Raw genomic sequence first — 25,249 nt, forward strand, 5'->3', positions numbered from 1 at the left:
TGGTAGCATGTTCAAAGGTCAGTTGTCAGTCACCTCTATGGTACAGTTGTGGAATATGTGAGTCATGTAGTAATGTCACAGCTGCCACATGTACACAGTCAACCCTATCCCCTAACCATGGATGTACAACACATGTATGAGATGGAAACACATGGCCAAACTGTGGACTAAGCACTCTGAACCCAGTACTGGCATAACCTGTCAGGTGGCATGAAATAGTACAGTGACTGCAATACTAGTCTGATGTGGACCTACACTGACAGCAATACAAGCACAGAAACACACCGGGCCATTCGTGGAGCCTAAGGATAGCATCCTGCCTGAGTGGCAGACACCTCTGCAGCTGGCACACAGGCATACGTTAGGCCTGAACACAGCATGCATAACACATAGCACACAAATCCTGTGTGCCAAACAAGCACAGTCTGTACTACAACACTACTGCTGCGGTTGTGTTAGGTACTTTTATTGTCCAGTACAGTGAGTTCATGCTCACCAGGCTGGACAAGGTGAAGGTCACAGTGATATGCTCATGGGGCACTATGGTCCACCACATAACACAAGCATACAGGTCATTCAGATGCATGGACACATATGACTCGGTCATTGTCCATGCCACTACAGCTGATGTGTGATGTCCCTCACTGGGATACATGATAGGGAACATGGAAGGGCTCACTGAGCAAGTGACACAGGCTGGTAGAACCCTGACCTTGGTTGGCATCAGACCCTCACCAGGAATGCTGACATATTACTGAATGCTAATGAATTACTGTAGCTACAACACCCTAGCTGAACGGTTCTTAGCATGTGGTCACTGCATTGCTATGGAACAACGTCTTACCACTCCCACAACAGGTGAAAACATGCAGCACCTGTTCATCAACAACATGTAGACTATATGCCCCAGACCAGGTGTGTATCCCTCACTACTAGGTTGATAGCATCTACATCTCACACTGTATATACACATCCCACAAGCAGCAGCTGCACAGAAGACCACAGCCATAATGTTACCCTGTGCAAATACCATGTATTCGCATGTGGCAGGCATCACACATGGTAACTATTGAAGGTCACAGGTACATATGTGTATTTGTTACACACATACATCATGTGTGCATTGCCATAACTGGTTTAATCGATGTCATGCATTATTGTGAGAAACAACCCGCACACATGGGCATTCTGTGTGGGCAAAACACACGTGACATGTCTGGAATCAAAAGCCATAAATAATTGTGATATTGTTTAGAAAGGGATATGTGCATCCTGTAGTGTGTTTTCCCAGTTGCCAACAGGGATGTTTCTTTCATACACACTTACCCCCCTTCACACACACTTGCCACTTGCTGGATTCAAACCCCTACCTAACTATGTTATGACACTAGAGACGGACGCATTAGCAGAGCGCGCTATTCGGATTGCTGGGGGAATCCTTTTCTCCTGATATACTTATAGGGTGCTGACATCATCAGTGTTTAGAAAGGGGAATAAGCATCCTGTGGTGTGTTTCCACAGTTGCCAAAAGGGATGTTCTTTTCATACACACTTACCCCCTTCACACACACTTGCTGGATTCAAACCCCTACCTAACTATGTTATGACACTAGAGACGGACACATTAGCAGAGCGCGCTATTCGGATTGCTGGGGGAATCCTTTTCTCCTGATATACTTATAGGGTGCTGACATCATCAGTGTTTAGAAAGGGGAATGAGCATCCTGTGGTGTGTTTTCACAGTTGTCAAAAGGGATGTTTCCTTTCATACACACTTAGACACACACTTACCCCCCTTCACACATACTTGCCACTTGCTGAATTCAAACCCCTACCTAACTATGTTATGACACTAGAGATGGACGCATTAGCAGAGCGCGCTATTCGGATTACTGGGAGATTTCTTTTCTCCTGATATACTTATAGGGTGCTGACATCATCAGTGTTTAGGAATGGGAATGAGCATCCTCTGGTGTGTTTTCACAGTTGCTAAGTGGAACATTTGGACTAAGTGTATGAGCATGCCCAGTTCAGCCTTCCAATGGCATGTTGTGTGAAAGATGTCTCATTTATCAAAGTGTGTGAGCATGCCCAGTGTGAGCTTTCCATATGTTGAATTCTGCAGCCCATCACATTTGTGGATGAGTGTGACCTTCAGCAAATATCTCCAGTTTATGGTTGTGTGTTCTGTGCCATGTTGTGTAGTTACTGTCCAAATGCTTTTTGTGTGAACACAACAGGGATTATACTGTGTCTGCAGGTTTTGCATGGGATACTTTGCATACAATTGTCAACATCCGTTCATACTGACCTAACACTGTAGTACTGTATCTAAGAAGCCGAAAAAACTCAGGAAACAGTCAACTCAATAACACAGTAGTACAGTCAGTTCCCTGTGGCTTGGACTCAAAATACTGGCACTCAAAGTGATAAAAAACTTCCTTTATTCAAACAATTGTTTGAATAAAGGAAGTTTTTTATCACTTTGAGTGTCAGTATTTCGAATCCAAGCCACAGGGAACTGACTGTACTACTGTGTTACTGTAGTACTGTATAGTGTAGTGGTTCAGTACTTTCACTGTGGTGGACAGTATACTGGGCTTTAGTCCTATCACTGCTTTACATTTCCATAGTGTGCACAACAGCCTGGTTAGGGTCCAGTTGTGCACATCTGCACAAAGGTGCCTATACGGACCCTGGTAATCACCACCCCATAAGCTTAACAAGTCTAGTCTGCAAAGCTATGGAGAGGATCATAATGGAGCTCATAAACAACGATATAGGGGGCATGCAGACATTGGACCCGTCCCAGTTTGGCTTGGTCAAGGGCAGATCATGCCTTTTGAACTTGGTCGACTTCTTCAAAACAGTCACTAAGGCCATTGATGAGGGAAGGGCAGTCCATACAGCCTACCCTGACCTTGCAAAGGCTTTTGACACAATACCCCACTCGGGTATTGTAGAAAAACCTACCAACCTAAATGTAAACCCATATGTCACAAGATGGGTTGCAAACTGGCTTAAGGACAGGACCCACAGGGTTAGAGTTGCTGGCGCTATGTCAGACTCCAAGCCGGTCACAAGTGGTGTCCCACAGGGCTCAGTCCTTGGCCCCCTATTGTTCGTCATCTACTTCTCAGAAGTACAGGCCAACATGGGAGGACTTTGGCTGACAAAGTTTGCAGATGACTGCAAACTGGGCGCCATAGTGGACAGTGCATCAGACACGGATATCCTTCAGAAGGGACTCACGGAAACTGATAGCTGGTGCCAGAGCCATGGCCTGCCGTTAAATGACAAAACATGTATAGTCATACCCTTCGGGAAAAGCAAGGTAACCCCAAGCTACCATATAGGTGGCAATCCTCTAAGCACAGAGGAGGTTATCATGGACCTGGGGACCCAGGTTGACAGTGGCCTTTCTTCTGACACTCACATTGCTAACGTGGCTAGAAAGACCTTCTACATTGCCCACCTGATCATGAAGGGATTCACATCCAGATCTAGTGAGGTCATTGTACCCCTGTACTCTTCACTTATCAGACCAATGATCAAGTACAATGCCCCATTCTGGATGTATCTCACCCGACATCTGCAGCAATTGGAGAGACCCCAAAAGTCCCCCACCAAAAGGATAAAGGGACTCCAACATCTGTTATATGCTGCCAGATTGAAGACACTCCAGCTCTATTCAGTCACATACCGTCTGCTCAGAGGTGACATGTGCCTGACATGCAAGGCCATGTCCAACCAGGAAGTAATGGACATGCTCCACCTCAAAACCGCCAAATCCACCAGAACCACTAGGGCAAGTGACGTAAACCTTAGCAGGGATATAAGTAGGACATATTGGAGGGATAGATTTATCACTCAGAGACTCCCTGTGCTGTGGAATACAATCCCGGTCCATGTGAGGCAGAGCACCTCGCTGGCTCTGTTCAAGGGGATTCTTGACCTGTGGATGGGAGATCATAGGTTTACCCCGGGGATCGTCTCTGTGTCACTGCTGGACAGAGGCACGACAAACTAATGGGCACAGTATTGTTTCCATATAAGGGGTGGCGTACGCCACAAAACTCTGGGCTAGGCTTGTAACTGCCTTAGGGCAGATAGCCTAGTATAAACCTATGAACCTATCTGACCATGTTGCATTATGTTCAGATATGAACTACTTACAACAGCCTCATCCAACATCAGTAGTGTATTCCACAACATAGGTGTACATTGGCAAACACTACCGATGTGCTCTACGCCATTTCTAATGCTAGTCAGAGAGTGTGTTTGTCCTTCGACACATTGTAAGTGTAGTTTGCCATGACATATGTCTTGTTTAGTATACTGTGCCTCTGTCTACCTGTGACATAACATTGATACCTAGGGTAAACCTACCATCTCCCATCCACTCATTAAGATTCCTGTTGAGGAGAATCGACGAGTGACTCTATGGATAACCTGTACTGGTAGTTTACTCATGCGTGGGGGTGGCTTCTGTGTTATGGATAATGCAGTACAGCTTGTCCTATGTATGTCAGTGCTGGGGTTCAGGTCCCTCATGTGCATAGCTCACTGCTATTCAGATTGTACAAGGTGCAGCATGTTCATTGATTCCAGCTTGGACATGGCTTTCTACATCAGGCACAGCTTGCGTCTGGGTGGCCAGCATGGCAGTGTGTGGAGTTGCAGTCTGTTTAATCAGGCAACACATTACATGTGTTCAAGCTCTTTGATACTCCTGGTGAGGTACTGTTGTGGACTTTACAGTTGATGGAGGTGTCTGCTGAGGTACACCCCACAGGGGCTGTTGTGGTCATTTGTAATGCTGATGAAGGATAACTGCAGAACCACAATGACCTCCCCTTATCTAGATGTCATAACCTTCATGATTAGGTTGGTATATGGATTGCTTCTGTTAACACTACAGCCACATGTTTGTCCAATGCAGGATATCTATCACCTTGTGTACTGGGTTAACACTTATGTGGTAATTGGTGGTCACTTACTGTATATCCACAGAGGTTGACTATACAGTTTTCTCCATTTAACATGCTGACATGGCTATGGCACCGGTTGTCTGTTTCTATGTGGCCCTTCTGTGGGATGCTTGTGTCAGCTGGAGTGTCAGATATGTTAGGCGGTTTGTAGTCCTCTGCAAACATGTTCAGGCACAGTCCTTACATGTTGGCCTGTACCTATGGGGCATATATACCAGACGGGGTAGGTCCCAGGACCAAACTTTGTAGAATACCTGTTATATGTGGTTTGTAGTCTGACATGGCTGCAGCATGTCTGACCATGTCAGTTCTGTCATTGGTCTGGTTTGCAACCCCTCTAGTGACATTGGGGTGTATATATAAGCTGGTGAGCATATCTATATTGAACACGTAGGGTATTGTATGCAAGGCTTTGCAAGGTCCAGCTACACTGTGTGGACCACATTGCCCTCATCAGTGACCTCAATCACTGTTTCAACTGAGTCACACATGTTTAGGGGCGGGGTCTGCACTTCATAAACCCACACTGGGTAGGGTCGGGTGTCAATAGATCCCCATTATCGTTATGTCTGCGGTACATGCTGATCCTTTCCATAGCTGTGCAGACCAAGCTGCTCAGGATTCTGTGGTGGTTGTTTTTAGTATCCATTCAGGCGACACCTTTCTTGAGAATAACCACTGTTGCTGTACACTGCTCTTTGGGTACATATCCTGTGGTAAGGCTGACAATGTCAGGGAGGCAGCAGTCTGCTGGGAAAGATATTTGGCATTATGTGGGGGGGGTTTGCACTGCACCTGTCAGGATGTATGTTGGCAATACGTGTGTATGTTTGGTATGTTATTTGTAATATTTGTGTGATCCAGAGCATATCCAGGAATTCACAACACGCTTACTACCATCAGTTGCAGCAGCCTTGGGGTTATCCTTAGTGTCCTGTACAATTTGTGTCATAATAGGTTCATAGTTTCATACTAGGCTATCCACCCTAGGGCATTTGTAAGCCTAGCCACAGTGCGTGTGGCTTTTGCCACCCCTTGCTATGTGAATATTATGGCCATTTATGATTTACTTAGCTGTGCCTCTGTCTGGACATGACACAGTAAAGACCCCCAGTGTACATCTACAATTATCCATCCATTTTGCTAACTTCCTGTTGAAGAATGTCAGTGAGGGGCTCTGCCTAACATGTAGTGGTATTCTGTTCCAGGGTGTGGAGAGACTCAGGGTTAGGTATCTGTCCCTCCAGCACATCCTATTTGATTATGTGTTAGGGTTGACATCTCTGACTCACACAGCTCTGATGGCTTTGAGTTTTCTGGGGTGGAGCATGTCCATTACTTCTGTGTTGGACATGGACTTGTACAACAGACATACAATGCCTCTGTGTAGGCAGTACATGACTGCATTCAGCTGTGGTGTCTACAGCCAGGCAGCATATGAGATATATTTGAGACCCTTTCTGACTCTTGCTGAGGTACCTTTGAGGTCTTTCTAACTGCTGCAGGTGCCAGGTAATGTACATCCCAAATGAGGCATTGTATTATAATATGGTCTGATAGGGGAACAGTATAGGGGCACAATGACCTTTGTTGACGTAGATGTGAATCCTTTCATGATACAGTGTCCAATATAGACAGTCTTCCTAGCCAAATTGGCGATGTGACTGTCACATAACAGGTGACTGTCCACTTGTGTCACTAGGTCCCTGATTACTCCTTCCACACATAATGGTTTACCACCTATGTGGTAATTTGTGTGTACCTTGTTTTGTATTTGGTGGTACATTCATACTGTCCACTGTCTTCAGGACAGTGGGGTGGGGTTCCTGTGTGTGAGAGTGTGGTCTGTAGCATGCTACAGACTGTACAGCAGTCTTGCCTACAGTTAGTTGCACATGGGTGGACTGCAATGACATAAGCATCGTCAATTAACTGGATGTATGGCTGTCTGTACTGAATATGGATACTCACCCTCCTTTTATGTTTTGTTACAGGTTTTGTGGCCATAACACATGATATGTGGTATTACCTGGTAGTGCTGGTGTGCTGTCATGAGGCTTGCAGCAGGTTTCTATCACTGGACAGACATCAATGTTCTCCATACTGGGGAGGGCCTCAGGAGCATGCATATTGAGGTTTACACATCTGGCATTAATCAGCATTACCCTTCTGTTTCTTTCCAGTTTTGTTTTCTATGGTGGTGGGTTGGTCTTTTCGGCCTTGCCTACGGAAGGATCTCTGTAGGTTGCAAAAGCCTTAGGCAATATCCAGATGCTCATGGGTAACAGGTGCAAGCCATCCCTGGGACAGCAGCATGTCTCACTATGGAGTCACCTATTACAACTGTGTCAGGCATGTTGTTTCTCCTTCTGTCCTGTGACTGTTTGGCACACCAGCTTTGTGTACTATGTGTTACATGTGCTATGTCTGGAGGTTATTTCATTGGGTGTCTGCTTTGGAGGCTTGTGTTGGTGTTGTGTGTTTGTAATTAGGGCCTCTGGGAATGTTTTTGTGTTTATGTGTTTGGTTTACAGTCATTGTAGGTCTATGTGGGACTGGGTTTGTGGTGTATGTGGTTACCTTGTCCTCCTGACTAGTTTTGACAGTACTGATTTGGGGGTGCTCAGGCTTCGGTTTGGCTACCTGGTTGTGTCTATCACATACATTTGTATTTATTGGGGTGAGTTGTTGTTGTGTGTGTACTTGGGACAGGTGTCACATTGCCACTGGATTCACAGATTCTACTTGTTTTGCCTGGCCTTAGTGGATTGTATGTGTGGACACATTTTATTGACATACTACTGATCACTGATTACTTCACTTTTCATGTTTGATCTATCATGTGGTAGCTTCCTCATTCTCTTCAATGGTTTAGTAATTGCTGGAGTCCAGCATGACAGATGCCTGGGTGTATGTCATTGTGTCTTGTTGTTTGTGATTGCAGACTCCAAGCACTCTTGGCTGTGTTCATGGTATGCCTGTATAACATGTTCTGCAGTGTGTCCCATATTCTGGACCTGCACAGGGCTTTTCATGGATTCCACATTGGTTTGTAGGGGTGCAAGCTATGCTTTATACATGTGTTTCACTGTGGTAATCTGGCCAGGGACTGGGGTCGGGATGTGTAACTACAGTGTGATTACTCTATGGTCTGGTCTTACCAGCGAGGGATACACTTCTCATCTTGACATCCAGTACACATATTTCTGATTATCACATCCAGTATGCTTACCCCTCTTGTGGAAGTATTACATTTTGCATGTCCATTTTGTTTGATGGATTCTGGGAAAATGTCTACACTTGTGTCAGTGCTAGTATAATACAAAGAGTATAGTGACAAACACCTCAAAAGCTGACTTCACACTTCTTCGGACTGAGATGGTATCCGTTAAGCCCACTGGGCCAGTGGAAACCACAACACACAATGGTGACTCCTTCACAGACGCTTTCTCCGGACATCTCCGAGATAGCATGGACCATGCAATCACAAATAAAAACAAGACCCTCTCCACCAAGGGAAAGTGGCCTGTCTGGTGGACCCCAGCCATAAACAAACTGTATAACAGATGAAGGATACTAATGCAAGACAGAGCTACATCTCCTAAAGGGAAGGCAGATGTGATCAGCACTAGTAAAAAGTTACATTCTCTCATAAAGACATCCAAGGTCAACTTTGTGACATAAATCACCAAAGACAATAAAGATAACCACACTGCCTTCTTCAGTTATGTCAGAAACCTGGGTGGGAACCCTCAGATAAGCTCTGAGTTGGTACACAACAACATATATTTCAGTGACCTGACAGATATTGGCAACATTCTAGCAGACAGGTTCAGTGCAATTTTCCCCCTCCCTCACCCCCAAAAGAAGATAGTTATCACAGCTGAATGTAACCTGACTGTCATCTCAGATATCCATGTGAGAGCCGCACTCAGCAAAGACAAGAACACAGCATCAATGGGACATGGTGGTATCCCCAGTTGCGTGCTATGTGAACTCCAGAAGGAGCTAAACCCGTATATAAAAATGCTATTTAACCTTAGCCTTGCTACAGGATATGTACCTGAACACTGGTGTACAGCAACAGTGGTCTCACTCCACAAAGGAGATGCCTCCACAGACCCTGGGGAACTACCACCACACAAGCTTAACCAGCCTTGTCTGCAAAGCTATGGAAAGAGTCATTATGGAGCTCTTAAACAGAGACATTGGTGACCTACAGACCCTTGATCCCACCCAGTTCAGCTTTGTACAGGGCAGATCCTGCCTTTTGCACCTAGTTGGCTACTATGAAACTGTCAGTAGGGCCATCGATGAGGGCTACGCAGTCCACACAGCCTACCTGCACTTGGCTAAGGCCTGTGACACAATACCCCACTCAGGCATCATAGACATGCTCAACAGCTGAAATATAAAATCATATGTCACAGGATAGTTTGCAAAATGGCTAAGAAACATAACCCATAAAGCCGACATTGCAGGTGCCTTGTCAGATTCAAAGCCAGTCACAAGTGGTGTCCCACAAGGATCTGTCCTGGGACCCCTGTTATTTGGCATTTACTTTTCAGATATGAAAGCAAACATAGGAGGGTTGTGGCTGACAAAGTTTGCAGATGACTGCAACCTAGGCACCATAGTGAATACATCAGCTGGCACACACATCCTACAGAATGCCATCACAAACACAGATAGCTGGTGCCGGAATCATGGCCTGAAACTGAATGCAACTGATGTGTAGTCATTCCCTTTGGGAGGAACAAAGTACCCACAAATCAATACATAGACAGCAACCCACTGAGCACAGAAAACAAATCAGACACCTGGGGACACATGTAGATAGTGACATCTCGTTTGACACCCATGTTGCCAAAGTGGTTATAAAGACTTTCTATCTTGCCCACCTTATCATGAAGGGTTTTCCATCCAGATCAAAGGAGGTCATTGTACCACTATACTTCTCCCTTATCAGGCCCATGATTGAATACAAAGCCCCATTTGGTATGTACCTCACCCAGCACTTGCAACAGCTGGAGAGACCCCAAAAGTACCTTACCAAGAAGATCAGGGGTCTACAACACATGTCATATGCTTCCAGACTAAAGGAAATCCAGCTTTATTCAGTGGCATACCGCATACTTACAGGTGACCTATGCCTGACATACAAGACCATGTCCAATCAGGATTTGGTGGACATGCTCCACTGCAAGCAATCCAAATCCACCAGAACCATGGGAGCTGAAGATTTGAACCTCAGCACATACATGTATAGGACATGCTGGAGGGACAGAGTCATAACTCAGAGGCTTCTCACACTCTAGCAGAGTATCCCAGTTCATGTTAGACAGAGTCCCTCACTGACTCTCTTCAAGAGAAATCTGGACAACTGGATGTGAGATTGTAGGTTTACCCCAGGGGTCCTCCCTGTGTCACTACTAGACAGAGGCACAATCAAGTTATTCAATTACGTACGCGGTCATAATGTGTCACTACTAAGTGAGAGGCACAATATTCGAATCTATTCTGTACACTTATTACCACTATAAGGGGTGGCAATAGCCACATCACTATGGCTAGGCTTATAAATGCACTAGGGCAGATAGCCTAGTAGTAAACTATGAAACTATGGTGTATGTGTAGGTATTGTCAGTCAAGCAATATAATGTGGTTTGGGGGGCTTGATATCTTCCTGTATTCCAACAGTTTTTTGTCTATTCCTTCTAGCATGTCAAGGGATCAGTTGCTAGTGTCCTCTCCTGCTCAGCTGGTGAACCTGGGAATATTGAGGCAATGTTACAATTGCCCCATGTACACAGACAACCCTCTCCTTCTCCCACAAAACACATATACATGCAAGAGATGCAACTATATAGCCAAACTGGAGGCTGAGCTCTCTCAACATAGGACTGGCAAGACCAGAGAGGAGGAGAAGGTAACCACACACACCACAAACCCAGTCTCACATAGCACTATCACAACTTCAAATCATACACATAAACACACAAAGACATACTCGGAGGCTCTGATCAGAAATCTACTATAACAGCAGAGGCCACCAAAGCAGACACCCAAACAACTGCCTCCACAGGGCACAGCACATGCAACACATAGACCACAGAGTCAGTGTGCCAAACATTCACAGCCCTTAAGGCCAAACACAATGCCAGACACACTCGTCATTGGTGACTCCATAGTCAGACACACTGACGTCCCGCTCACCAGATTGAGTAAGGGGAAGGTCACAGTAAGCTGCCTATCGGGTGCTGGAATCCACCACATAATGCAAGCACTCAGGTCACTCAACTGCAAGTACAAGTATGACTCAGTCATTGTCCATGCTGGTGTGAATGACCTGAGATGTACCTCCCTGGACTACATGAAAAGAGACATAGAGGAACTCTCTGATTATGTAGCCCAGGCAGGTATGACCCTGACCTTGAGCAGTATCCTACCTTCACCAAGAATGATGCCACAATACAGAGACAAGATGATCAGCTGTAATAATTGGCTTAAACTATGGTGTCATTCAAAGGGGATCCAATGTCTGTCTGCCTGGGATGACATGCTGGACAAGCCACGCTGATTCACAAGGGACGGCTTGCACCTGTCACCCTGGGCTTCTGGATTGTGGCTAAGGCTCTTGCCACCCCATTGTGCCTTTTTAGGCAAGGCTCAGATTCTAAACCTACCACCCTAGAACACAAAAAAGGAAATAAACTAAGGGTAATGCTGCTCAATGCCAGAAGTCTCAACCTCAAGATGCACGCACTCGAAGCCCTTCTCAGTATGGAGAACATCGATGTCTGTGCTGTGACTGAAACCTGGTTCAAGGCTCCTGACAGCACCCCAGCACTATCAGGTGTTACCTCATATCATGCGTTCCGGCCCCAAAATCCGGACAACACCAACAAAGGAGGGTGGGTGTCCATATTCATCAAGGACACCCTCACCTCAAGGTTGGTGGTAACACACGATGCATTGGAGACCATCCAGGTGCAATTAACCGTAGGCAAGACTGCTCTGCAGTTTGTGGCATGTTCCAGGCCACCCTCTCAAACTCAGGAACCTCACACAGCTTTCCTGAAAACACTGGAGGGGATAAATTTATCTCCAAACACCATCATACTGGGTGATTTCAACTATCCAAATATACTGGGATCACTACTCAAGCCCCAACACTCTATCCCAAAGGTTCCTAGAGTTCATAAACTCAAATGCCATGGAACAACTAGTCACCATCCCCACAAGAGGAGACAACATACTAGATCACATCATCACGAACATGGGGTCACAATGTTCAACACCAGAAGTATACCCATCATTGGTGAGATCAGATCATAAACTAATCTCACTGGAAGTCCACATCCCTCCCCCACCCCAGATAAAAAAGACCACAGTGAAGAACTTCTCAAAAGCCAACTTCACACTTCTAAAGACTGGTGTGGTCTCTTTCAAGGTCCCCAAGCCAGCGGAAACCATTACCCAAGCCGCTGAATCACTTACAAATGCCTTCTACCAGCACCTCCAGGACTGCATGGATCAGGCAATCCCAAACAAAACAAAGACTCTTTGTACCAAAGGCAAGCGTCCAGTCTGGTGGACCCCAGCCATAAACAAGCTGTACAACAGAAGGAAGGAGCTACTACAAGACAGAGCAAATTCCATAGAAGGGAAGACACCCCTGCTCAATATAAGTAAAGAACTGAGATCTCCCATAAAATCATCCAAAGCAAATTTTGAGAGAAAACTCGCTACGGACTCAAAAGACAATCATAAGGCCTTTTTTAGCTATGTTAGAAACCTGGGAGGAGACTCCCAGATATGCTCAGAATTAGTTCAAAATGATTTAATAATCACTGAACCTACAGACATTGCCAACATACTGGCTGACAGGTTCAGTGCAGATTCCCCCCCCCCCCAAAGGGAGAGATATCTATACCAGAGGATTGTAGCCCCCCAAACATCTCAAATGCTCAGGTGAGAACTGCTCTATCCAAGGTGAGAAACACAGCATCCATGGGACCAGATGGTGTCCCCGGTTGTGTGCTCCACGAACTCAATGAGGAATTAAACCTGCAGTTAGGGCAGCTGTTTAATCTTAGCCTCACCTCAGGATACGTACCCAAGGAGTGGCGTACGGCAACGGTGGTCCCACTTCACAAAGGAGGTGCCTCCACCGACCCCAGAAACTACCGTCCCATCAGCTTGACAAGCCTGGTCTGCAAAGCTATGGAGAGGATCATAATGGCATTCATAAATGAAGACATAAGGGACTTGCAGACTTTGGATCCAACCCAGTTTGGCTTTGTCAAGGGCAGATCATGCCTTTTAAACTTGGTTGACTTTTTCGAAACAGTCACCAAGGCCATTGATGAGGGCAAGGCAGTCCACACAGCCTACCTTGACCTGGCAAAGGCTTTCGATACGATACCCCACTCAGGTATCACTGACAAACTCACCAGCTTAAATGTAAACCCATACGTCACAAGATGGGTTGCAAACTGGCTAAGTGACAGAACCCACAGGGTCAGAGTTGCTGGCGCCATGTCACACTCCAAGCCTGTCACAAGTGGTGTCCCACAGGGCTCAGTAATGAGCCCACTTTTATTCGGCATTTACTTTTCAGAAGTACAAGCAAACACAGGAGGATTATGGCTGACAAAGTTTGCAAATGACTACTAACTGGGAACCATAGTTGAAAACTCATTTGACACAGACATCCTTCAGAAGGGTTTCATAGAAACGGATGACTGGTGCCAGAGCCATGGCCTAAAGTTAAACGCTAAACAATGCATAGTCATACCCTTTGGGAAAAACAAGGTTACCCCTAGTTCCCATATAGGTGGCAATCCTCTAAGCACAGAAGAGGTTATCAGGGATCTGGGCACCCAGGTTGACAGTAACCTTTCGTTTGACACTCACGTTGCCAAAGTAGTTAGGAAGACCTTCTACATTGCCCACCTGATCATGCAGGGATTCCCATCTAGATCAAGGGAGATCATTGTTCCCCTGTACTCATCACTCATCAGACCAATGATTGAGTACAATGCACCATTCGGAATGTATCTGACCCGACACCTGCAGCAATTGGAAAGGCCCCAAACATTCCTCACCAGAAAGATACAGGGTCTCAAAAATATGTCTTATGCTGCCCGACTGAAGGAACTCCAGCTCTATTCAGTCGCTTACCGTCTGCTCAGAGGTGGCCTGTGCCTGCATACAAGGCCATGTCCAACCCGGAATTAATGAACATGCTTCACATCAAAACCTCTAAATCCATCATAACTACAAGGGCAAGAGACTTAAACCTCAACACGGCTATTAATAGGGCATGCTGGAGGGACAGATTCATCACCCAGAGACTCCCTATGCTGTGGAACAACATCCTGGTACATGTGAGGCTGAGCACCTCGCTGGCTTTGTTCAAGAGGAATCTTGACCAATGGATGGGAGATCGCAGGTATACCCCAGGGATAACCTCAGTGTCACTGCTTGACAGAGGCACAGCAAAATAATGGGCATATTATCCTTCAAACTGAAGGGGTGGCGGAAGCCACAAAACTCTGGGCAAGGCTTATAACTGCCCTAGGGCAGATAGCCTAGTATGAACCTATGAACCTATGAACATAGGCCTGGTGCAGTTCCTGCTATTAGGACAGTGGTCTGCAGCAAGCTATATAGTAGTAGGCAGTTTTAGCAATTGGTATTTGACCATGGCTAATCCAATTCTTGTTGTGGTACCAACATGGGGGTGTGGTTATCCATGACATTTATTGCTAGTCACCCTCGTTTTGTAGCTTGTTCCATGTTTTTGCACATGTACATCACTGTATGAGGTGTGACCTGGTAGTGTTAGGGTGCTGATGTGGGCTTTGACCCAGTTTTCTATTACAGCACTGATATCTACATTCTCTATATTGTGTGCGTTTACACTGCACACATCTTGATGTTTATACTTCTGGCATTGGGTAGCATTACATCTAGGTTCCTATCCCTTGTGGTACCTATGAAGGTGGGTTTGTGTTTTTGTGGTTTATGATTGGTGAGGGTGGATGTGAGTCAGGGTCCTCAGGTGTGCATATGGTACATGGTGTTACATTACTTAACACATGGCATTCATGCCTCAGGTGGTGCTGCAGGGCTGCCTCTGTCGGATGCACATACTACACTCCCTGTACATGTTTGGAAGCAGGTTGTGCAATGTTAGGCATCCCTGTTACTATATGAGTGAGTCAGAGCGGGTATCAGTCCCAGTGTTCCTACTGGCCAAGTGTATGTGCTATGCGTTGCCTCTTTGCCAAGGCCAGGGAATACTGGGCACGCCTCCTTCTACCTACTGGGGCAAGGTCAGGTTGTTCCTCCCCCGAGTCACCCTCTGCCTGTGGTGGCCTTGGCAATGGTGGGGGTATGTTTGGCCCAGCCCTATGCTGGTCCTGCTGCAGCTGTTTCCGCAGGATCATATTATGTAGCATAGCACATATCATGATCATTTGGGTACATATAGTTGGTGTGTACTGCAAGGCTCCACCAGATGTGTCCAGACACCGGAACTGTGACTTGAGCAGCCCAAACACACGCTCTATGACATTACGTGTTTGTGCGTGTGCCTCATTATGGCTTTCCTGTTCAGGTGTGTGTGTGCATTTCTGATGGGTGTCATCAGCCACGGCTCAAGTGCATAACCTGCATCCCCCACTAGGTGTCCGTGTGGGAAGTCCCCACTGGCAAATGATTGGTACAGCTGCGTCAGATGCCAGATGTGGGAATAGTGGTAGCTCCCAGGGCAGCCAGCACACACATTCATTATTTTGCCCTGGGCATCACACACGACCTGGCATTAGATGGAGGGGAATCCCTTGCGGTTAATGTAGGCTCTAACCCGCTCACCGGCTGGTGCTTTGATGCGTATGTGCGTGCAATGTATTGCACCCAGTACCTCAGGGTATCCCGCTATTTGCTGGAAGAGATGCATATTGCTGGCCAATACCTCATGGGCATTGGGGAAATATACATGATCACCGACATGTGTTGACATGGCATCCAGGAACTGGTGCAGTACCCTGGAGGCTGATGCCTGTGATATCCCCATCATATCACCAGTTGGTCTCTGGAAGGTACCTGTTGCTAGTATTCTTAGGCCAACACATACCTTGGTTTCCACTGGGATGGGTTCCCCTCTGTTGGTTCTGTGTGTGAGGTGTGGCCTGCACAGCTCAACAATTTGCTGCAGAAGGTCTCTGTCCACTCTGTAGCGCTCTACTATCTCCAGCTCATGTAACCCATGGTAGGTGACCCTGGGCCTGTATACTCTTCTCCTCACTCTGGGTTGTCTGTCAGCATCTGCATTGTCACCACCCTCAGCAATTCGCCTATGCCTGATTATAACAGCTATGGCAGCCCCTAGCATTTCTGCTCTGAGTTCAGCTTTTTTCAGTTTTCAATTCTGATAGCTTACTTTCTTGCAGTATCTCTTGTGAGAAACACCCTGCACTGCTGTTTGCAGTGTTTTAAGTGCTGGGTTGGGCTTCTAGTCTGCCTGTGTAATTGTCTGCTTCCAATTGTTTCCACCAATTAACTCCAGCAGTATCCTCTGGCAGCTTCACTGTATTCTGGTTGTTTCCTTTTTCCTCTCTGTTTCCTCAAGGGGAGCAATATGCACACCAGCTTAAGCACGCTCACAGTTACTTAGACGCGCGCACACATCCTTACACGGTGTTAAACGCACGCACATATCCTTACACGGTGTGAACTTAGCTGATTCATGTTAAAACGCGCGCACACAGCCTTGCACACGTGCACGCCCGCGCAAACCGTTGTAAACGGTTTGCAACACGCTCCCACATGTTGAACCTGCCTTACACGCACGCACATGCGCGCATGCACGTATATCAAGAAAGTTTGAGTGTAGGGATAGTGTGCACCCACTATTTCTTGACTTTCCTAGTGTTCTGTTGGGACACACCTCTCTCCCTGATGTCTGTCTGTCATCTGTCACCTTACATTGCCCTCCAATCTGATACATTTATTTCTATCATTCCCCCCGTGATGTCACCTACCTCTTACTCTGTTCCTCCCCCTTCTGTAACTCTTACACTACTCAGAAAGTGCTCATTACCTATGTGGCAGTGTGATTCAGTATTGTAACCCTCATTTACATAGTATTGCCTAGTAATGCTTAGTTACATGTCTTACACGGAGCTTCCCCCCCTTGACAACCACTACACGGAGGCCATATTGTTTTTGGTCTGCTAGTCCCTTCATTGGCATTCCATGTAATACATAAATCCCACAATTGTGGGCTTATAAGCTTCGGTTTTCAGTTTTAGGCAGCGCACCCAGTTTGCGCGGGTGTGCGCTGCAGTTAAACATCAAAATCCCACATAAAAAAAAAAGTTATTTAAAATACTTTTGCAACACTTTTTATTGCCAATGGCCACATATTTGGCAATTGGCATGCTAAATGAAACATATGCACCCTTTATTTGGAGCTGACATAGCTCCGTTGTCAATTTTGCAGAAATGTACTCAGTTGTCAGCTGAGTACATTTCTGCAGCTAACACGTCCGTTACACGGACTGGTTTAGGCTTCTTGGATCACTCAAATACCTAATTTGCATATCTTTGAGCTGCAAATGAGGTATTGAGCATTTCCACGCCCAGTCCGTGTAAGAGACGTGTTAGCTGTCTCTTACACGGAGGTTTGGGCTGTTCCTGGATCGGGAGGCTTACACGGAGGCTTACACTACTCAAACTCCGTGTAAGCATTCCTGAATCCTGCCCAATGTATACAAACACTAGTACGAAAATGAATTCAGTCTGATATAAAAAATTCAATCCAATGTAAACATTGTAACACTCTTCTAAGTTTGTTCTAAAATGAACTTTAACATTCCATTATCATTGTGCCCATTAGTGTGCAAATTCATGTGTATAAATAGTTGGTGGACGCGTAGAAAGTTATACACGTCAATCCAATGTGCATACACAAACCACTCACTCTCTCACACACACACACACACACACACACACACACACACACACACACACACACACACACACACACACACACACACACACACACACACACACACACACACACACACACACACACACACACACACACAGAGACACCCACACACACACACACACCCTCACACGCATGTGCACACACACACACACGTGTGTACACACATGAACACATACACTCAAACACACAAACGCACACACACACGCACACATATCCACATACCCACACATGCTCACACACACTCACACACCCCACACACAAAAATACTCTCATTCACAAACTCATAAAATACCTGGATTTGCAGGCAGAAACATGAGCAAAGTGGAAGAAGGATACCCAGACAGTTCCAATAGTAGAAGGAGTAATGGGTTTTATAAAACAGAATTTACAATCGTACTTAGATATGTTACCGATACACGTAACTGTAGTATCACAGGAGGAGAGATTACTGTGTACATTGCAGGCGCTACAAAAACACTTCTGTCTAACATCATAGACAGAAATGATACTAATTTCATGAACTTTAATCATACTTTGACTTAAGAATGGGGTCCATTCCTGTCATGATATTAGAAACCCAAAAGACTTGGAGAAATTAAAAAGAGAGTGAATGAGTGACAGACATGTTTTAAAGTTTACCTTTTCCTCCAAGAGTAAAATTTTCAGTCACTCTGCCAAGCAAATCAAAGGCTATGGACATTTCCATGGGACACATACAGCTAATCAGGATCGGCAACTCTCCAGGAATGCTGTCAGCAGCATGCAGCTTCCCCAGCAAGACTGCTCTCCATGACAAGATCCACGAGGGGAAAACCATGGAGGGACAGCAGTCCAAGAATGGAAAATTTATTTATTTATTTACATTTGATTACCGGAAAATTCAACTGGCTAGGTGCCCATTTTCATTGGAGTGTTACAAAATCATTTTAAGAACAATACATTTTACAATCTTCAAAAGAATACAAAGCATCTACAGTTTAAACAATTATACCAAATTAGACAATGTGAAAACACTGATTAAGAATACATAAAACTTATATGACAATGATTTAATATTTAGAGAAATTTTAGCCAGTTTACAGAAATTAAAGGCAGGGTAGTGTAATACAAACAGGAATTGCAATATGAAGTGAGAGAAAAAAAAACAGGGTTATGGAACATTCAGAGAATCAAGGGAGAGAAAATGACTCAATTAAGGAGGCTGATTAAGAACAGGGACTTGACTTTAGTTAGGAAGTATTTCAGAATGGTTTTAAAGGACTGGAGGGTGGGTACTGACTTGATGGGTACAGGTAAGGAGTTCCAGGCCTTAGCAACATGGTATATGTACAGACCATGCCCAGCAGACTTCTTAGGTTTGTGGACAGACAGGAGTTTTTGGCAACTGGATTGTAATGTCCAAGTGGGCACACAGCTGTGTAGAATGGTGTTTAGTGCCAGACAAGCAGATGGATGCTTGATAATTTTATAGATGGTAAGAAGCTTTGTATACATTGGTTGATGAGGCAGTTCTAACCAATTTATGCTTTTAGTGCTATACAGTGGTAGGTTCTGAAAAGGGTAGTTGCTGAAAATTTAGCTACTTTATTATAGCATTATTCCGGTTTTGCTTTTTGTGACACCTAGAGGATAGCAAGGATGGGAATGCCTTAAAATAGTGAGGGGAGCAAGTAAGAAGTGGCAAGTTTAGTTTTAGTTGGGTTGGTGAGAAAGTGTTGGTTCTGTAAAGCATTCCTTGTTCTGATGATTTTTTATTCATTTTTTTTTACATACAGGCCAAATTTAAGATGATCATTGCTTACAGCGATACAAAAAACTCCAGAGATAAAGCTTCCACATTGTGGTAAGCCTTTCTGAATCCTAGGGAACATCTTCAATCGAAAATCAAACTTAGTTAATGTATAAAATCACAAATGTCACAGAACAATAAAAATACCCTATAATTAAAGTAAATATATTTTAAAACATGCATATCTACATGAAAAGCACCTTCAGTTTTATTAGCCACTATACTTAAATCAAATATGAACAACACATGCACAAACTACATATAAACCATAAATAAGCAAGAAATAATATAAGAAATCCCTGAACACAAACCAAACCAAAAATAATTATCAACCATTAAAGCAGGATGAATGATAAAATAAAGTGAGAGAATAGTGTAGTGGAAGTGTAAAATAAGCTATCTTAAACAATAAACAGTTATCACAAACAAATAAGAACATATACAAATGGATTTTGTACAACTGCACGAAATCCTACCTAACCAAAACCACAACAACCGAACACACTTTAGCAAAAGTGCTTTTCACCGAAAAAGCACTTTTGCTAAACTGTGCAAAAAAAAAAAAACAAAAAAAAAAACATAACAAAATTTAAAAAAAAAAAAAAAAAAATTATATATGTGTATATATATATATATATATATATATATATATATATATATGGGTCTACCTGACATGGTCGAGAGTTCATATGATCGACACTTATTTGGTCGACAGTTCATTTGGTCGACAAGCAGATTTGCCCCCTTCCCCAATGTTGTGCAACCCTGGAGTTGATATATATAGTTAGGGGGGGTGTGGGGGGCGAAGCCCCCCACCTAAAATGCTTGTCGATCAAATGAGCTGTCGACCAAATAAACTGTCGACCATATGAACTGTCGACCATGTCAGGTAGACCCATATATATATATATATATATATATATATATATATATATATATATATATATTACGTTTACGCAGGGGCCCTGCACCCCCCCACCCCCCCTACATTTATATTCTCACTCTTGAGATTGTACTACACTGGAGAAAAGGAAATATTCCCTTATCCCCACTGTACTACGATCTCAGCAACGGCCATTCCCTAACGTTTTTCTTTTTTTTTTTAGCACACTTTCACAAAAGTGCTTTTTCTGTGAAAAGCACTTTCGTGAAAATGTGCTCGGCCGTTTCACATTCAGTGAAATGGCTGTTTGATGAACAGTACGGATCCCATACAAACACACCATTTAAACATCAGAGGATACTATACACATATGTTGTATATAATACAGAAAACCTCAACATCCCTTCCTAAATCAATTAAAGGCTTACGTGATACAGCTGATAAAGGATTTGTAAGAAGATGCATATATAACAGCACTTGTGTATGTATCATTCTTCATACACTCTTCTTAATCATGCAAGTACCTAAGCATATGACACATCAACAATTAAATATTCCAGCATTTTGTTAATCCCTACTTTCACCACTGATACACAAATAACCAAGCATGGTCAAAGTACAAACTTTTCCTAAGATGACATTCTGAAAAAGAAAAGAAGAAGGTCTCTTACGTAAGCCCTAAACCAACTGTGTAAAATAAAGAAATAATGAATACAGTACATTTTGCAGGACATATTTTACCAATCAGAGCCACTGTACATTGTGCAAAATCAGATTTAGTGCCTTAATCGTTATGCATACAAGTTTTAGTGAAGTACTATATTTTTATTTCAACTCATATACTTTTTTTTTCACTTAGATCTTAAAGCCTGGCAACAATTCAACTTCTCTGATGTCTCATCATGGGTTTACCACACCCCTAAGACATCTGAATAGGAGTTTCCTCCCAGTTCTCGCCTTGCAACAACAACATAATCTCTGCCTCTTGTACAGGGTACTGCCTAATATAAAATGGTAGCATGTGATAGGTCCATTAGGGTTCACATCTATAAGACTTGGTATTTGCTCAGAGACTTTCTAGTTCTCTTTAATTTGCATCTGTCAAACGTCAAACAGAGCATCAGAAATGCCTAAAAGTCTGTATCTGTACCTAGTACTTCTCAAACCTCTCTACGTTTATGCCTGGGGACAATGAGTAAATTATATGCTTCTCTCTCAAGGGAAAGTCTGTCATCCATAGGAAGTACACGCCTTCCCTCCTTCACCAATGAGCACCTGTATGAGTGAGGTTAATTCATAAACTCAAGTTGATAGCTTCATGGATGGAGACCATACCTCTACACTGTGGGCTCAGTTCTTTCAGACTCCAAGGTGAGAAGTTAGCAAATTTATACTATGAACCTCTTATCAGATGCAACTCAATTTATAGTCAGAATGTACACTAGAGTAACTGCCCCCACAGCTATACAAGTAACAATTAGAATTACAGCAGAATCAAACAACAATTTATAGGACAGACACAAACATACCCATTTCAAGTTCCTCTTTATCAAGTGCTTCCTTATTCTCATTTTTTTGTTTGCTGAATTCAAGTCCTAGTCTTTTTCCTTGATACAAGGACAGAGGATCATTGTGATGTATTTCTTTGTTCTGCATCATGCCCAACATAACGGTCTGCTGGTTTTTGGACATGTTTTCCCTATCTTTGTCAAGTCTGGAGTTTACTTTATTTACAACATCTTCCCATCTGTAATGAAATACAAGTAAAAGGTACAGTTAGGCAAGACCTTGGTAAGCCCATATGTCCTTCAAGAGGATTTTACAACTGCGGCAGGTCACACATCTTGAAGCTGCAACATCATGGTAACAGTCACACTTCAAACTGTATACTCTTTAGAAATAACACTGAGAAATACAGACATTTGATATTCTAAAGCAGAACTGACTTATTTATCCCTCACATCAGGAAAAATATTGGCCTTCCAGACTAAGAAGAACTCAAAAAGGGATAACATGTGGGTGGGGTTGGGTGTTGGTAAGGGCAAATTCTTCATCATCATATGCAAGTAACCCAAATCCATACAAATTTACAGAAATGAGAAAAGGCCTACATGAAGCTTCTGCTTCAGTTCTATGGGCAGCATCACCATATAGCCTTCACTCAAGGAAAACAGGCAAAATGAATTGGTGGAACTGCACCAAAGAAAGTATGTCATATTTTGTAGACCAGTCTCATTCATATGATATGGGACACAAGCATACTGGAGAAAAAGTCTGAAATCAGCTGATGGCCCCTGGAACATCAAGGCCTGCAGAAAAAAAGACACTCTTTAGAGACCATGCCTGTACTTTTTACCTTTCCTCTACAGAATAAGAGGACCTTAATTCCACCATGTCTACTGAAGTACCGCATCAATATCTTTTGACAGTATGAAAATCACTTGAAAGAGAGGTGCTGAAAGCACGTAAGACATGCAATGTTTCATATTCAGTATGCTGACATGCACAACAGATTCCAGAAGGCGCATGGTCCTCTACACAGTACAATTACCCAAAAATGATATTAAGGGCCAACAAGATTTCAGACAGCTGCAGTGGTATACTCTCCAGTATGCTGTGCATGAAAGAACACATGCTTGCATCACCCTGAAGGAAGAAGAAATGCAGAATCATAAATATGCCTTATGCTATGACAAATAATGTATGTGAGCGCTACCTGTATTACTCTACTATATTTGAGAGGGTCCTTTTGCATTGGGTAACATATGATCCATCCATCTTACATCCTCTTTCTTTGTTCTTTCACAACACCAAATCCCTACGATCATGAGAACATGTCTTTTGTAGTTCCTGTCAACACTCATCCACCCAGTTTAACAGCTTTATGCATCCCCAAAGTTCCTTGTTCTTGACCCCCATCCAAACTTGATTACACCTACAAGACAACAAAGTTAAACACTTGATGGCTTCCTTAAAGAAAAATTCCAATCAATCAGAGGAGGTTAGGAAGATAGACTGGATAAGCAATTCACAAAAAAAAAAAAATAAACAAAAAAAAACAATGGGAGGACATATGTATGGTTCCCAAATATGCATCAAGATCTAGAAGATTTAGGATTTTTGTTTGGAAGTGTTTGCATATGTATTTTTATACCCCAAGCAGATGCCAAAGAATGTTTTCCTTGGGTAGATTGCAAAGATTTAAGGTGTGATGGGGAAGAAAGAGGTAATTGAGAACATAGCTTTTGGGAGTGTAATGAGTTGGTAGACTTCTGCAGACTACTCTGTCAGAAATACTGGGTAAGCAAATTGATGCAACTAAGGAAATTATTTTTTTTTTTAGCTGTGACACAAAATCAGAATTGCCTAGATAGAGTAAGGCCTTGCTGAGTTTAATTCTGGTAGCTGCAAATGACTGTATAGAAGATTATATGTAATGTACAAAGTTTTCAACTGAAAATAAGTCAATATGGGTTGTTTTCATTTATATAAATGTATGATTGCCTATGTCAAAGGTGATAATTTGATAAAAATGTTTCCTGTTTAAAGAAAGTAAAGCAGAAAACAGGATGGTAATAGATTAATGATCCACTTTAGAAAGCCCACTCAAAGCTCATAATCTACTGAGATAAAAAAGGTTTAATTATTACAGCTTACTTCAAGGGGCCATCTGCAGTGGTTCTCACTTGAATAAAATCTTAAGCAGTATAATAACCTCAAAAATAGAAGGAGCCTCGCAGCACTGAAAATGATTTTAAGACAGAATGGTCTCCTAAGGGAAGCACTATTTGACCACCAGTGTTACATTGCTTTGCACCAAGAAATACCTTTGTTAACAGAGGACAATGCAATTTTCATAGCATAACATTAGTTGGCACATATCAGGGTACAGCACCACTTCACACAGTAAAGCCTCTACTCAGTACCTGTAATTCTAACAATGGTATTCATAGTCATTAGACAGACATGTTATGTCTATCTGTGCTGTTCGCAAATGAGAGAAGCTCAGCTGCAATTTACAGACGTCACTTACACCAATGGTGCTGCGGTAGCGTTGTCGCCTCACAGTAAGACGCTGTCTGGTTCGATTCGCAGCTAGAGCCTCTTCTGCATGGAGACATGCGTGAATGGGCGTATCTTCGTTGAAGGTTGTGAGTCAGAGCTGGCAACTTGGTACGTAAAAATCACCTGCCAATCATTAGCGGACCGGAGTTCCGCTGAGGCAACCCCTAACCGGGAAAAGCCGAAAGACACAACAACTTACACCAACATGCGATGACCGCAAATCAGCTTACACAAATTAAGTCATGCTGAGATTTAAATGAGATATGATGTAATGGTTACCTAGCATATTTTAATGAAGCATTATATCTCCTCTGTGATTCATACTGGAACTTTCTAGGTTTTCCACTCCATCCACTGATACATTATATAAAGTGTAGATTCGCCAATCTTATCTACTTTGCAATCCACGAAAATGATGTTATTAGCTGCTAGCCTTGTGTGGACTTCCTATCCTTGTGGACATTAAGGTATGTATAGCCCTCACTATACTTGACAGG

General features: G+C 43.6%; 1 protein-coding gene across 3 annotated transcripts in view; it reads right to left on the reverse strand.

Moving 5' to 3' along the window:
• The window catches only part of LOC122793591 (Golgi integral membrane protein 4-like), a 1,583,571-nt gene that overhangs the window by 326,185 nt on the left and 1,232,137 nt on the right, over nucleotides 1-25,249 (reverse strand). For all 3 annotated transcript variants that reach the window (XM_044061762.1, XM_044061761.1, XM_044061760.1), the window contains one exon: nucleotides 22,217-22,434. In XM_044061762.1, coding sequence (XP_043917697.1) covers nucleotides 22,217-22,434 — 218 coding nt within the window. The remainder of the gene's footprint in view (nucleotides 1-22,216; nucleotides 22,435-25,249) is intronic.

Source organism: Protopterus annectens, chromosome 2.part0 (genome assembly GCF_019279795.1).
Source record: "Protopterus annectens isolate FY-2018-M chromosome 2.part0, PAN1.0, whole genome shotgun sequence".
NCBI classification, from domain to species: Eukaryota; Metazoa; Chordata; order Ceratodontiformes; family Protopteridae; genus Protopterus; species Protopterus annectens.